The sequence below is a fragment of the Carettochelys insculpta genome, chromosome 9 (genome assembly GCF_033958435.1).
Source record: "Carettochelys insculpta isolate YL-2023 chromosome 9, ASM3395843v1, whole genome shotgun sequence".
Taxonomy (NCBI): Eukaryota; Metazoa; Chordata; order Testudines; family Carettochelyidae; genus Carettochelys; species Carettochelys insculpta.
In genome coordinates this window covers 33,708,903-33,725,094 of record NC_134145.1, presented here as the reverse complement: position 1 = coordinate 33,725,094, position 16,192 = coordinate 33,708,903, and the positions used below count along the sequence as shown (strand labels likewise).

At 39.8% G+C, this 16,192-nt stretch overlaps 1 protein-coding gene across 11 annotated transcripts in view; it reads left to right on the top strand.

Annotated features, from left to right (window-relative positions):
• Positions 1–16,192, top strand: part of EVI5 (ecotropic viral integration site 5) — a 147,938-nt gene that overhangs the window by 115,144 nt on the left and 16,602 nt on the right. For 7 of the 11 annotated variants that reach the window (XM_075003390.1, XM_075003386.1, XM_075003384.1 and 4 more), the window contains 2 exons: positions 2,789–2,884; positions 8,880–8,930. In XM_075003390.1, coding sequence (XP_074859491.1) covers positions 2,789–2,884; positions 8,880–8,930 — 147 coding nt within the window. Of the gene's footprint in view, positions 1–2,788; positions 2,885–8,879; positions 8,931–13,434; positions 13,644–16,192 lie in introns of all 11 variants that reach the window. The other 4 variants (XM_075003393.1, XM_075003392.1, XM_075003388.1 and 1 more) reach the window with 2 other exon arrangements.

The following is a 16,192-nucleotide window of genomic DNA, read 5'->3' as shown; positions in this document are numbered from 1 at the left end:
ATAAAAATCCAAGGCCCTGTTAACATGCTCACTGTGAGAACACAAATTCAAATACATAACTACTCAGAAGTCAGCCACCACTACATTTGGAAACATCACACACTGAGCGTCTCCACAAATCAAGAAAGCTGTGGTGTTTTTGTTTTGTGTTTTGTTTTGGTTTGGTTTGTTTTTTTTTGCAGGTAGACTATACTGTACCCAGGTTTGACATCAGTGGGACTTTTGCTCCAGAGTCACTTAGTTCTTTTTGAAAGTCATACCTTCTCACGCCTAAATACTGAGTTATAAGTAGGGCCCTACCAAATTCAGGGTCCACTTTGGTCAATTTCACAGTCTTAGGATTATAAAATTGTAAACATCATGATTGCAATTATTTTAAATCTGAAATTTCAGGATGTTTGTAATTGTAGGGGTCCTGATCCAAAAAAGGGTTATGGGGCATGGGGAGTCAGATGCTTATTGTAAGGTTGGGGCAGGGGTTGCAGTACTGCTACCTTTACTTTTGTACAGCTGCTGGGAGCAACATTGCCTTTAGAGCTGAGTGGCTGGAGAGTGGCAGCTGCAGGCCAGGAGCTCAGCTCTGAAGACGGGTACTGCCTGCAGAAGCACAGAAGTAAGGATAGGATGGTATAGCCACCCTTATTCCTGCACCACTAGTGGGGCATTGCCAGTGAGCTGGGCACCCAGCTGTAATGCTCCAGCCGCCCAGCTCTGAAGGCAGTGAAAGATTAAGGGTTCCAAAGCCAGGATGCTCTGCAACACCCTTTTTGGAGACCCACAATCTGAGACACTGGTCTCATCTATGAAATCTTTATATGTAAGGGAGAATTGCACAAGACCAGCTTTCATGCTCTGGTGCATTTGTCACAACCATGAATTTGGTAGGGCCCTAGTTGAGCCTAAAATTAGACCATTTTTGAAAAATTTGGCCTGTTTTTTTTTTTTAAAAAAAAACACAACAAAATAGTTAACAAAGGATCAACTTTGCGCTGAAGAGTTTTTATGCAATTAGTTTTTCATAGCTTTAGAGCCATATGCTGTAAACCTTTACATACATGCTTAACTTTAAGCACGTGCCTATTCAGTAAGATTCATTTATTAAATTTTCAGAATCAGGGCTGTAATTTTAAGTTCTTTTCTTCTATATGTTGTTAAAATTCAAATAGATGCTACCAGCAGTGATTTAATTTAGTTCATTAAAAGCTATAATCTAAAGTTGCATAGCAAATTTCAATACCTTTTGACTTTCCACCTAATTTAATTCATTAATTTTTAAAAAAAGGCTTCAGTTGCTTTGTCCTGTTTATAGCCTGTGATTTGTGAGAAAAGGTTACCTAGAAAATTGCATTTTAACTAAATCTGTTAGTTTACATTATACTTAAAATGAGACCTTGAGAAAGGTCCGAGTTTTCCCTTTTCTGGTAACTTTTTCTAAAATGACTAGCTTTATCCTTCAAACTTTACATAGCGTTATAATTGTTACCTTCCAAAGTAAATGTGTTTGTGTCTCAAAACGTTAGTAATAATGAGGAAGAAGCCAGTCTCTTCTATTATTCATTTTTTCCATATCCAAAATTTCTGCCATTTCTCTTACTGTATAATAGGATTGAAAATGCTTATGCCCTGAATAAGGAGGGCTGCTAATGTGTAAGGGATGCTAACCCTTTAGAGAAAATGGTCACTGACCATTTTAACGGGACTGAAAGCACAGATTACCTCCAGGGAGCAGGCCCTTTCCTCATGCTGTGACTACTAAAAATTCTGCCATAAACTTAGGCTCAGCTGGGAAGCAGTGGAAGAAGCTTCTCTGGAGAAAAGCTACAGGCTCTAGTCCTGTGATCTCTCAGATATCAAACTGCAACAGACACCATTGTTTTTAGGACCTGTGGGTGGGTATGGAGTAAATGTGGCAATTGAAAGGCTCCCACTCTCCAGAACGTGGGCACCCTCAAAATGGAGATAATGTACACACTTTCTCACCCTCTCCCTTACACGCTTGGCTCTTCGACTTCCCCATCTCAAACACTTACATTCCCCTGTATTCCATAGGGGTTGGGAGCATTCCTGTCCCTTTTGATACGCCGTGAAGTTGTCTTAAGCTTAAACAATGAAATTTCGTAATCAGAAACTTGATTTAAAAATGGCTAAGGTTTGACAAGTGTGATATCTCTCATACACATCCAACAAAACAGGTAAATGTTATGTGACATTTCCTTGTTAGTTAAAGGCAAACGGAAGTTCTAATGGTGCAGAATTTTCAGTATCAGTGCAGTCCTGTAACATGGGCATTAAGGTACAGCCAACAAACGTCCTGTAACTTGGTGTTCCTTATTTTGAAGTTGAATTGAAGAGAGCACTCAGATTTACATGAAACTCTTGTTCGTACACTGTGTTTTGTTTAGATGCTGACTTCCAAGCAGTAAAACTTAATTCTTCAGACTCCTCCATAGAACTCTGCCTGTGTGCCTCAAACCCATACTGAGGAGACTAATTGAGTCTATGCCATGTAAGCCTTCAGTGGTAGTATCTGCAGAGAATAGAGGTTTGCCTGTGTGAGGATAGTTTCCGCTCACTGGAAACTGACAGCTCTTTCATTTCATAAAGGCCATTTTACCATCTTCAGAGGGTCACATATTTCAACTGCTACTAGTCTGTGAGATTTAAATCAGTTACCTAGAAGGGAAAATCTCCATTTTAAACTCCTGATCCAATCAGTCTCCTGAAATAAGACTGAATGTGGAGTAAGCATGAAGGTTTTGAACAAGATTTCTTTCTTTATTAAAAACAGAAGGAAGAAGGAAAAGTTCAAGGTCAGCTTAATAGCTCCGACTCCAACCAGTATATTAGAGAACTGAAAGATCAGATAGCAGAGCTGAATCATGAGGTAAGTGAGGGAAAAAAAGCTGTCATCTTGTTCATTTATATCTTTTCTTCCAATACCTTGTAACAACATAGCCATTCTTGCTTATTTATGAGTAGCTATTGCAGTTTAAATGTTTGAATTGCTCCATGTCAGTATTTTCCCTAACATTGTAAAAATAACATTCTAATTTTAATGGAGGTATCCGTGTTAGTCTGTACTCTAACAACAGTCGTGTAATGCTTTAAAGACTAACAAAACAATTTATTAGGTGATGAGCTTTTGTGGGTCTGTCCCACGAAAGCTCATCACCTAATAAATTATTTTGTTAGTCCTTAAAGTGCTACATGACTGCTGTTTTGTTTTATTCTAATTTTAGTGCATTTTGGCTTAAGCATAAGGAATCAACACTTTTGTCAATCTTTTTATTAATATTAAAAAGACTGAACCACTCAAATGTCACCTGCATTTTTTGTAAATTCTCATGAGCTTTTAGGAAGGTTGTACAGTGAGCACTGGTTGGTCATGTGTTGAGATGTTACACTGTGTTACATGCTCTTGTTAGCATTCAAATAACTCAAATTCTTCACTTGCTGCACTTTTTAAGGTCAAATAAACTAAAATGCACTTTTTCTAGCATGTAGCCTGTGTGCAGGTTTGTGGTATTTACCGTTGAGAGGAAAGGTCTTTACATGGAAGTATTACTGAGATTGCTAAAAAAAGGATGCTTGCTTAATGTCAGTTAACAGATTTCTTTGTTTTAAAAATTGCCACAACCTTGAACCAATGAAATTCCTGACAGACTTTCTTGAGATCAAGATTTTAGTTATTTTCTGTTTAACTCTGAAGACCCTGGAAGATGTTAAACACAAAAGGCCTGTATAACCAGAACTATGACTGGTGTGTAGTTCATTTGTCTAACATTCTGGCCATATGCCTGTGGCTATTTTGCATCATGAACAGCTACTCATCTTTTGCTTATTTTTAGGCTGCTTCTAGTCACATTTTCCAAATAAACAGTTGTGGTACAGTTGGTTGAAATCTTAAAAGTTGCAGAGCAATGCAACTACAGGTTGGACCTCCCTGCTTCAGCACCCTTGGGACCTGAGTCTTCCTGTATGAGGGAGTTTGCTGGGACAGAGGAAGACACGCCACTCTGGGCAAGCTGCTCCAGTCAGCAGGGCTCCTTGCTTTTAGTGGTATCCTGCCCAGGGCCAGCGGCAGCTCCCAACTCCTAGCAACTTCTTTGGCTGGGGCTCCCTGGTCCAGCGACATCTGTGGTCCTGACAGCTAAGGATGTTGCTGGGCCAGTGGGCCCCAAACAAGAGACGTTCAGCCTGTACAGGTTGAACCTTTCTTGTCTGGCACCCTCAGGACATGACCGGCGGCAGACGAGAGAATTCGTCGGATGACGGGAGGTCTGTATTCTCAAGCATGTTACCAACACTCCACTGCTTACTGGGCTCTTAAGAGACATTTAGGGATAAATTACAGCTAAATAACAGCACACAATACTGAGAGCCAGGACTGGTGTCTGTAAGCAGATGTTATGGGACTATGGGAAATTTGGCCACACTCATAATTGTCATCTGGGTAACTAAAATCATGCTGCATTATGGAGTTTGCTGGAGGAGAGTGTTCCAGATTAGAGAGGTTCAACCTGTAGTTCAGTTATTTGCCTTTTCTGTTCTAGTGTTCTTTCTATTAAATAATTACATGACTGACTTACCGTGATGCAGTTAGTGTTCTTGTAATGTACAAACTGCTCTGGTAAACACCAGTCTTAAAAGCTCAGCCTTTTTAGGACCCGTTCCTTGAGGATTACAATATAGTGGAGAATCTTGCACTGCTGCCTGCAGTGTAGATAAAGGACTTCAGTGTCTAGGGCCATCAGTGCAGCACCTTCAGCAAGCACTAAACTCACTTAAAAATAAATTTAAAAATCAGTGTCCTGCTATCTTGTATTAAATAATTGTATTGTGTTAAATGGATGCAGTTAACCTGCTTATGCGTTGTTTCTTTTTTAAGGGAAGGTAAATGACTTCCAGAATCCTTGGAACATTTATTTTTTGCAAAAATGTTCAGCATAACTGAGGAGCAGTGTCTCCTTAGGTAAATTTGTAACTGAGGCTGAACAGAGTTCAGGGAAAATTGAAGAGGGGCAAAATAAGTCAATGAATTTTACCATGATCTTGGTAACTTCAAACACTGTTCTTAACTTTTTGTTGTCCAATATGTTGGCTGGCTAAGCATAAACTTTTGAAAAAGCCATTCCACTACATTAATGCACACTAAGAAGCTTTTCAGGTGCACTCAGAGTCCATCTGAGCCAGTTGATGTGGAATGTGACAGTATGTACTGGGGCAGTGGTGGGAACCTGTGGCCCACTGGGGTTCCATCTGTGGCCCGCAACCCACTTGACTGCCTCCCTTCCCCATGCACCTCTCAGGCACTGAGGCACCAGAGTCCTGCACTTCCTGGCTCCTTCCCTTTCCTCCCAGCACTTTCAGAGTGCTGCTAAGCACCTGCTCTGTACTCCATCTGTGCTTCTCCCCCACCTTCCCAGAACTGGAACACCACAGATCAGCTGTTTGTGGCTATTCCAGCTCCAGGAGGGAGGTATGGGGATGGATCCCAAATTGGGAGATTTGCAGCCCTTCAAACATACTGTGAGGGTAGGGAAGGAGCAGAGGTATGTGGGTGAAGGGAGACCACAGGTGGAACCCCAGTGGGCCACCGGTTGCTCCGGCGCACTGAGGCAAAGGAGGGCCACTCACGTGGCCCACTCACCATTTATGGTTGCCCCTTGCTCTACTAGAACTTACTTGCTCTTCTAGAACTAGAACTTACTCTTCTGGTGCAGACTAATAAATCATATGGACAGGCCTTAAATTTCTACCAGTTGATGATTTGAAATGAATTTATTTGATTAAGAGTTTAGATTAATCCAATTTTTTGTTCATTTAATATATAATGTATAATCTTATTCTGTGCATGTGTGCTCTTAATGCAAGAGTGTCTTGACAAAATGATGAAGCAAAAATGTCCTGGTTCAGGTCCTCAGTGTTGAATTTTTCCTCTTCAGGATTTATATATTTTAGCAGCTACCTATACAGCTATGGACCAATCCTAATAAAAGGTTGTACTGTACTGTACTTTCTTTGTGGCCTAACAATGGTCACAAACTTTCTCCTTAGGTAACTGATCTTTGGTCTACTTCTCCAAAAGTTCTAGAAACGTTGAGACAAAACCTGCAAATTCATCTTCCTGAAGATAGGGCAGCATTGTACGTGACTTGCTAATCAGAGCCATTTAGCTGGCTCAGATGTGAAATACATTCATTGGGGATTAAGGAGAATTCATGAGATCAATCTGAAATTACCCCATTTTAATCCAGTGTAGCTACATCACTTTAAACCAGGTGCACAAAGTTAGAGCTAGCTAGAAAACAGAAGTCCCTTTCCCCTAAAAAAAACAAAACAAAACAAAAAAAACCCACTTTTTTGATATATGTTTTTATCCTCAGTTTTTTGGGGTGGCGGAGAAGGGACAGAAAACTTTTTGGTTTTGCAAAAGGCCATTTTTCTTTGAAAAAATCATTTCAGTAAATTTTTCAGCCTGCTTTTGCATGAATGCAAATGCTGGGGGGTAGGGGTGGTTTAAATCTTTTTTCTTTAATTATGTGATATCAAAACTGAGATTCAGGACCAGCTGCTCAGCTGGTGTAGAGTACCAATAGGTTCATCAAAGTCAATGAATCTATGCCTATTTAGATTAACTGAAACTCTGGCCTTGTATGTTTTCACAGGATTCTGCATGGAATAATGGCATGGGCATAAGTATTTGTTGCTGTTGTAAGGATAAAAATGCTAAACACACACTAGTGTCTATACGGAAGTGTGTGCATCAGAAAATCTAGGCAAAAGATTTATTTTAAATAAAAACCATTGGTCTAGAACAGAACAGTTCCATAGATCAGATTATGAAACAAATCTTATGTTAAACTGAAGCTTGCGTGTCTCCGTACTGTTCCTGGAAGAAGTTCTGAAAGATTTATCTTTGCTCCAAAACAGCACATTTATATAAAAATTGCACATCTTGCATGAGAATTAATTTTAGAGACTTAGGCCTCCCACAGGACTACTTAAGTGATTTAGACAGATTCTTAAGTACCTTGCTGAACTGAGGTATACAAAGTTCTATCATATTTTACTATTTTTTCAGTGGAACCGTATTGCCAGGAGTGTGACTTCTTCCTCCCATGTAAGCCCTGGAACTGAACCTTTCCAATTTGAGCTCTATGCCACAGAGAAACTACTTATTTCAGAGGCTCTGCTTCATGAGGGATGGCCATGGGGAAAAAGGGGTCTGGGCAACCTAGGACTGACCTTGGGTAAAGGGATCTACCTGAGCCATTTGAATCTCCCAAGCTGTTGAACTCTCCCACCCTCTCCTAGTTATTCAGCTCCAGCCACGCGGCACTGAGGAGTGGTAATAGCTGGCCGACTGGGGGTTATTTTCTAAGTTGTACTACTCCGCCACATACTTGTGTTCCTAAAAGTGGTGAGAAGCTTGAACGGTTCAGTGACTAATGTAACTATCCCTTATTATTACTGCCACAGGTCTTGTGATGGGCCAGCTGTTTGTTCTTCCTGCCATTGCCTCTCTAGCATCCCCTTCTAATAAAATAAGGCTTGTAATAGATCTTGAAACAAATAAACAAACACAAACAAACAAAAAAAAAAAAAGCTCTAAAAGCCTCTACCGAGGAATTAGCAATTCTGCTTCCTCCCATAGTGATTCAGATCAGAATAAATGTATCGGTATCTCTGGTGATCTTTCTCCTGCTAACATATCCCAAGGGAGACGTGCAGCATGATACAGCTTCTCTGTCCTGTGCTGTGCCCCTTGGAGGGGGTAATGGGTGCATCACCATATAGGACTCTTAAGGGTCCAGGTTCCTCTTTCTTCTCTTGAAGGAAAAGCAGTGAAAGGTTGAATACCCTTCCCCTGCCCTCCAAGAGGGTGGTTTTCTCTCAGGCACTCTGGATAAAATACTGTGGTGCTATATTTTAAAGAGTTATGTTGTCTTTCCATCTTCAGACTTTCTTTATCCTGGTTTAAGGCTATTCGTTAACAAACCTGTAGTAGTTGTGCAGATATAAGAGCCTCACTAAGGCCAGGTCTATGCTACCACTTACTTTGGTATAATTTATGTTGCTCAGTCATGTGAAAGGCCGTATCTCTGAGTGATGTATACACTGACCTAAGCACTGGTACGGACAGCACTAGGTCAGCAGGAGGGCTTCTGCCGCTTCTCATGAGAGTGGGTTAATTATGCTGACGGGAGAGATTTCTTCATGGGGAGTCTTCACCAGATGTGCTACAGCAGTGTAACTGTGCCACTCTAGCACTTCTAGGGTAGACAAGCCCATAAGTAAAGTTTCTTTTGGGTCTAGCCATGACCAGAATTGGAACATATGCACCTCAGGGTTTGGAGCGTTGTTAGAGATCAGACGACAAGATTGCAGAGGATTGCATCAACTGGCAGAGGCCACCTGAGGCTGTTCTCTGCAATAGGTAGCCTCCAGAATCTTCCTTTTGGCAGAGAAGAAACAACTCAACATTACAGCAGTCTGTCAAGGGTACGTGCAATACATAAGCCCACTGATTCACCTTTTAAATGCTTGCTTATTGCTTATGTTGGTTTAAAAAAAATGGGCTTCAAGGCATCCATGGAAATCATCATCTCCAGAAGGATCAGGTCTGCTGTAGAGGCTGGAAAACCTCAGGTATGAGCTCACACAACAAAATCTGTCTATCTCTCAAGCAGAAATAAAGCTTCCAATGTGGAGATGTACAAAGCATCCAACTAACAACTTACAGACCTTTTTCCTAACCTGACCAGCTTTTTGCGGTATCTTCCAGTACTGTTTGTTTGCCCGGTTCTGTAGTCTGCCATTCTCCCCTTACCTGCTGCTTCACTTCCCTCTGCTCTTCCTTTCACCTTCTTCTTTAGAAGGACAGCTTGGAAGAAGCAAACAGTCTCTCTAGACCAGAAGACTTTATGGTAAGTAAGAATGGATTATTTGAAATTACTGCATTTAAGCCTTCTCACGACAGGATTAAACCCAGACTTTAGGATTCTTCTATCTCTGAGGGTATGTCTGCACAGCAGTCTTATTCTGGAATATTTTATTTTGAAATAATGCTGCTACACACAAAAATGCATTTCAAAATAGCTATTTCAAAATACAGTGGATAAACCCAGGGGCCGCATCTGCACTACACCAGTCTTTCAAAAGATGATTTTCTAGAAGATCTTCTTTCGAAGGTACATGTCCACACACCAAAAAAAAATAGTGGATTGAGAGGTTGACCCGCTCTTTCGATAGAGAGCATCCACACAGCCCCTGCTCTTTTGAAAGAAGGGGCCAGGGATCAAAAAATGCGGTATCTTGTGGATTGCTCTTTCCAAAAAAGGGCCCACAGAGCATCTACACGTGCATGTTTTTGAAAGAAGTTTTCGGAAGGAGGTGCTCTCCCTGATCTGGACGTGGAAGAGGGCTTCTGGAAGAAGAGCCAAGTTCTTTCGGTTTTGGCTCAAAAGAGTGTATTTTGTATGTGGACGCTCCATGTGTTCTTTCCAAAAAGGGCCTGATTTTGCAAAAGAACTTGCTAATGTAGAGGTGCTCATAGAGCCTATTTTGAAACAGAGCCATTGGATGCACTTATGGCATATTTCAGAATAGGCCGTATTCCCTTTCTTAGTGCACCTATTTTGATAGAGGCGGTAATCCTCGTGAAATGAGGTTTTCCAATTTTGAAATAAACCTGCCTCTATTTTCAAATTTATTTCAAAATAGCAGTTGTTGTGTAGATGCTGGGCTGGTTATTTTGAAATTACAGTGCTGTGTAGACCTACCCTCTGCGTGGTTCTTTAACTGGTCTTTTTCTAGAACTAATAAAGTTGTGTCTTGGCTGAGGCAGAGGTGAAGTCCCAGGCTTACATATTATTGCTGCAGTTCAGTTGCTTTTGGAACATAGGTGGGCATAGAAACCAAAAGTTCACAAGTGGTCTCTAGTCTAGACTGAAAAGATTTATTTGTGGTAAGTTCAAATTGCCTGTCCTCCTCTGTTGCTGGGCAGAACACCCCCACGTTCAGGAAATTGCCAGCATGCATAGGAAATACACACATATTACTGTTAAATGCATGAGGTAAATAAATTGAAAAAGTTGATATCTTGTTCTCTAGTCTTTCAAACACAGTAAAAGTTATTTTAAAAAAAAATCACTTAGGCAGATTATAAAAACTGAGTTCTCCCTGCATTTCTTCAGATAGCCAGCCAATAGTCTTCACTTTAGACACTGAAATAAGTTGGCTTTTAAATTGGAAGCCTTTGATATTTTAGGTAGGCCAATAAGAGGAGACCAGAAGTAAAAGAGCGCTAGAGACAAACTCACTCTTAAGGACATCTCTTCTATGCCCGGCTCTCCCACCATAAAACTCTATGTATACTTTCTCTCCACACAGACTCCATAGTTGAAAATATGGAATACTGTTAATTATAATAAAGAGGCTGAATATATGTTCACATCACCCTTCATTTCTTCACAACAATTAAAATTTTACCAGTATAAGTGAGTTCACTTGTATAGAAATCATTCACCAATCTCTGAAGTTAAAAAGCTTCCTCCCTTAATTTTATTTGATATTTCTAGTAAAACTTATTGCCAAACATTAACTCTGTGCATCAGACAGTTACCCCTTTACATTCCAGTAACACAGTGATAGTGTGTACTGGAGCTATCTTCCAGTTCTGTTCTATCTACCTCTTCTAGCTAGCCAAGATAGCCCAAAGAATGAACTTTGCATAGTCAAGACTCCAGGGCTTCCACTTTTAATATATTAAATTTCTTGAAACACTGTTGCTGTGAACATCTGCATTTACAATATCTGACGGTGGGATGCTTCCTTCCTTATGGTTTGTCACTTCTTTGGTCACCCAGTTTGGTAAATTTTCTCCAAAGATTTGAAGGCTGGGATAGTGTACAAGTCTGGAGGCATTTTGGATGCTGTCGCTTTCCTCTCACACAAGAAGCCTAAACAGGGCTTTCTTCAGAGCTGTTAATATCCTGTTGATTTGCCTATTAGATCTCCATGTTCAGCAGTATAGTCCTGTTGCTATATTCCTTCTTGATCCAAGCCACTTCTCTCTGCAAAAAGCTTCTCTTTTCTGAGCTATCACTATATAGAGTGATAAAGGCAAGATTCCATCCTTGATCTTCTGTCGTGCATCGTGTATCACTATTATGCTGCAATGGACAAAATAAGATTTGTTTACCTGGTAGTGGGGGGTGAAGGCATAGGTCTGCCTCCCGAAAGAAATGACGTGACAAGTAATATGCTTCTGAGCTCTGGCAACATTACAGTGTTAGGTTAGCAGAAATAGAATTAAAACTTTAAAAGCAGTGCCTTTTAAAACACCCTAATAATGAAATGTTGCTATCTCAAAATTTCAAAATTAATGTCCTCTTCTCAGGAGGCTAACATGGAGGTGATAAACAGATCTCTGTCTGTCTCGTTATGTAAACGTGAAGTTACAAAGGGGATGGGTATCTTGGAAGCTACCTCTTCATTGAGTAGGAGCCATAAGATTGCTGTGGGCTGACACTAAGGTTACGGTTTTGCTAACATTTTCTGGTATCTGCAACTGTTGTCTTCGCTGGCATATAGTATATAAGTAGCTCATTTGTTAAGGAATGATGCATGGAAAGAGTGGGCTATCATAAGTTGATCTGAGCCAACTCAGTGAAGGTGAAGACTCAAACAAGAGCTGAGTAAATATCTGGAGCAGACTGCTGTCCATCCACTCCAGCATAAAATTGCATATAGATTACATTCACCGTTGTTTAATAGTTCTTGTTGCTTCTTGTTCACTCTTAATTCAAACTGAATGGAATTAAATGATTTGTAAACTACCTAAATCCTGGGAGTGTTTTATGCCCTGCCTGTGTATACTCAGTCACTTTGTATGTATTACACAGCTGCTGTGTCTGCTTCCTGTTGGATGTTGCAAGGCTTAAATGTGTTACCTAGATTACAGGAGTGGTACGAAAGATTAGCATTGACATGCTTGCCCGCAAACTACACTGACAGACCACAAGATACCTTTGGAGACAGAAGCAAGGTTTAAGAATAGTGGTTTCTAGTGTTACAGGTTTTGTGATTTAGGACTGAGCTGCTTAAAACTTTGAAAGTTTTTGTTAGCTAAAAATACTGCATAAGAAATTTATACTAATGCAGTGGAACAAGTGCTTTATTTTGCTGTTTGAATTAATGCAGTCTCTTACACAGTAGAAAATGCTAACTTTTAGTGCAGAATCTTAAATGGAACAATTGGTTTTGTTCTTATGGTTGTTTTCACACAGAGGCAGATTATGCCCAGTCTTTATGCAAGCTTACATGGGGGAACCAATCAGTCATGTCTCTACTACCTTGTGTGTGCATTGTGTTCCAGAGAGCATGACCATGCCCTGCACCTGCACTGGCTCGCAGAGTTGGCTGTTTGCATGGGGTACTAAGCTGTACTATATAAAGGGATGTGTTAGCAGGCATGGTGTGTTTGCATGCCCAGGGGCTCTGCACTGCCCCCCTATGCATTACCTGAAATGTTCAAATGAGCACTAGGCTTTTTTAAAGTGCTGTGCAAAATTGCACACATGCAAATGCTTATGCAGTAAGACTAATGGGTACACTGTGTTCTTGCTGAAAAGGCACCGTTCAACTCTTGAGTTAGTCATGTAGCTCTTTTAACCTATATGCTACACACAGTTTAATTTAGACATAGTTGGTTAAACTACAGATCCTTTAATCCAGCCCTGAATGTTCATTTCATGACTCATGGATGTTACTGAATATCACTAGCAATGTTACATCTACTATGGTTGATAATGAGTATTAATGTTGAATTTCTTATGAAACAAAACACGCTTGCTTAGGCTGGTAGATATCCAGTATTTGCTCTCAATTAGAGAGAAGTTGAATACCACTTACTGAAATGAGTTTGATTTGTGTTTTACTTGTTACAAAGGATTTTTGCACCTTTTGTAAAATAAACATATTTGAAAGCTTTGTTTCCTCACATTTCAGTGCAGTTGTATTTTTGAAAGCAGGAAGTCACTTGACAGCCATGAACCTTATAGGGTAGCAAAAGTATGTGTTGTGTTGAGGGAACTTTTGGACCTTTATTCCCAGGCTGGGAAAGGCACACAGACTGAAGACTTTGCTGGCCCTCCTACTAGTGTATTTTTGTAGGAGTGCACAGGAGCCACTGGAGACAAATCCACGTTCTAAAATCTGAGTGCACTGTTCTAGGAAATATAGAGGTTACAGGGATTTTCTGACTTGGACATTCCTAGGAAAAACAAATCTGAACAAATGTAGAATTGAGCTTCTGAAAACAAAGCTTAAAACTCAAATGGTATGCCAGAGAGGGTAACTTGAGGAAAGGTAAATCGTTTTTAAACATATTGGTTTGTTTCTTCACTTCACCTTTTTTCTGTTCCTCAGCTTTGTTCCAGTTATTGGGTGGGCATTCTCTGCAAACCCCATGTGGTCCCCAAGAATGGAGGATTATTCACCACCTCACTTTGTGTAGTCCCGCATTATTACAACCTGTCCAGGCCCAAAGTGAATAGCTTTGAATGCTACTCTGTTGGCCCAATTGGAGTACGCTGCACATCCTCCCTGCAAAAACATGCTGAGAGGAGGAAGTAAGGGTGAGAGCTTTGCTTCTAGTTCTCCAAAGTACTTAACACAGTCTGTGTGCACTCATAAAAATGGAAGTCATGCTGTTTGTGCCATCCAGTTCCAAAATGTTAAAAGTATATACTCGACACATTTATGTACTGCACTGTAGAAAAGTAGTAACCTAAGACAAGTTACGGGGGAGGAAATAGTTCAGGTTGTTATTCTGTCCAACAATAGAGCAAATGTTCCATATTTCATCTATGCTGGTTCTTTCAGTGGAAATGAAAGAACCTAGGACAAGAAAATATTAGAAGTAAGCTTGAAATCAAGCATTCTCTTCTCATTAACAAAAACAAAGCATGCTATTTTAACTGTCTGTAACTGAAAGATAGACCAGCGTGGAAGATTTTATTTTACGAAGAAAAAAAAGTGTTCAGGAAAAACATGGAACAATTAGAACAGTGTTCCTCTAACCAGAATTGAGTAGACTGGGTTAGAGAGTTCTTAAAAAATAACTTGGCAAAATAATTTTTGAGAGAGACTTTTTAATTGTACTTTAAACCCTACAATAAATGAAGCAGGTGAAGATAGTTAAACAAAACTTAAATTGCCTCTTTTGGAGAACTAGTGACCCTTCAGTTGTAGTCTTTCTGCTTCCACCTGCATGCAGTTAAACCCAAATTTAATCTGCTATTATAGTCTAAAAACCTAATCCACCCAGTAACATTCTGATATAGGTACTCTCTTGGTCAGATCATGTTGCTGTTCATCTAATGCTTTGACGATTGGCTTAATGAAAACAAATATAAAAGTTGGAGATTACAGTGTTGTGTAAATAAAATTTGAGATCTTTTAAGTGATTACTTTGGAGGGTTAAATAATGCGTAAGATGTGACCAAAGGAGTAATCAGGGCTGGGGTGTAAAGCTGTGGATAAGGAGACATCTTGTAACTTTAAAGAAACTATTGTTTATTGGTGCAATGGTAAACTTAATAGCCTCTGACACAAGGGGTCCTTCTGTCCTTAAAATCTAGTATTACGTAGATTCATAGAAGTTAACTGCCCATGTCTCTCTTTTTTAAATGAAGACTTGAATATCTTGAGCCTTGAAAAGTGACAACTGCCACCTCTTAGGAATAAGATTTCATCTTATGCCAAGTTCAGAGTATCGTTTGTGTGTATTTCTTGGCTTGTAGATAGATCAAGCAGCACAGACAATTGCTATTGGGTTAGTATTGGATTTAGTTTATCAGTGGCTGTTAGATACCTTGGAGACAAAAGCCCAATATGCTGGCATCCCAGCCTGTATAAGAAGCCTAATAAATCTAAAAGGTTGTCCCATAGTAAGTTCTGATTTTATGTACTGCTGTACAGGAGTGTCAGCCTGGATGATCAGTCTCACAAATTGAATCTCCCTTCCTGTTGAAGATGACTGTTGGGTGTACTATTTGCCTTGTGTGCAATACAAGGTTGGTTGTAGTTTGGGGCACCCTGGGACATATGTGTAGTGGATGCAAGATTGGCAAAACATTAATGTTCTGGTTTCCTCACTGCCATTGTCATAACATTATCTGCCTCTCACTAGGCACAGTGATACTGGTCCAGCTCTCCTTTTCAATGTCTTGGTTTTCAGCAAGCTATAAATTTGCATCCATTATTATATTTCTAAGTTTGGACAGTTAAAATGTTTTTATCTATGTTTAAGATTCCTATTAATGTTTCTAAACAAAGCCAAGTAAAGTTTGTTTGCATGAAGCAGTTACTTTTAAATATAACGTTCATTGTTTGAATTTGAATTTTTGTTTACTATAGGCTAATGCTTTGAAAATAAGTGACCTGTGTTTAAATGTTTTTCTACTTGATAACAAATGCTGCAACTAAAAGGAAATATGTTAGCCCTCAGATTTACAAAGAGTGAGTTTTTCAACTTGTGGTTGAAGTTTATAGTGCAATAAATCATGTGCTTTTCTTGTACTATATCTTGCAAACACAGTAGGACAAGAGACCTTCAGATTTGCCCTCCCACAAGCAGAGCTCTTGCAAGCCTGCTGGCCAGCTAAAAATGCTGTTGCTTTACTAATATATGTCAAAGATACAGCCTCTCTGCTGGCGGAGTCTGATTTAAGTGGTTGTGGTCAGTCTGAGGAACCTGTGATGTGATAAGATAGCATTCGTGAGGTCATGTGGTTTGCAAGCACCCAATCTAACGCTGCAGCTTTGGCTGTGTGTGTATAGTATAAAAAATACATTTAAAAAGTTGAGTTTGCTTGGTAATTGTGCCCTTTAGTTTTATGTCCTCCAGAAATGGGGACATTTTACAAACTATATAGTTAAGATGGTTACCAGGGTAGAAAGTGTTGATAGTTAAATGTCACTGTCAAAACAGTACTAAAAATAAAGAAGCAGCATTATATAGTTCTACCATTAAACTATTATTCTGTCTGATGAAATGCATTTTAAGGCTGGGAATTTTAATACCTGTCTGGTTTTGATGTAACCAGTTGAGACAAGATCATTACTGTGCAACTAAGACACTGTATTTATGGAAGTTAGTGGTCTTCATTGTCCACATTATCAC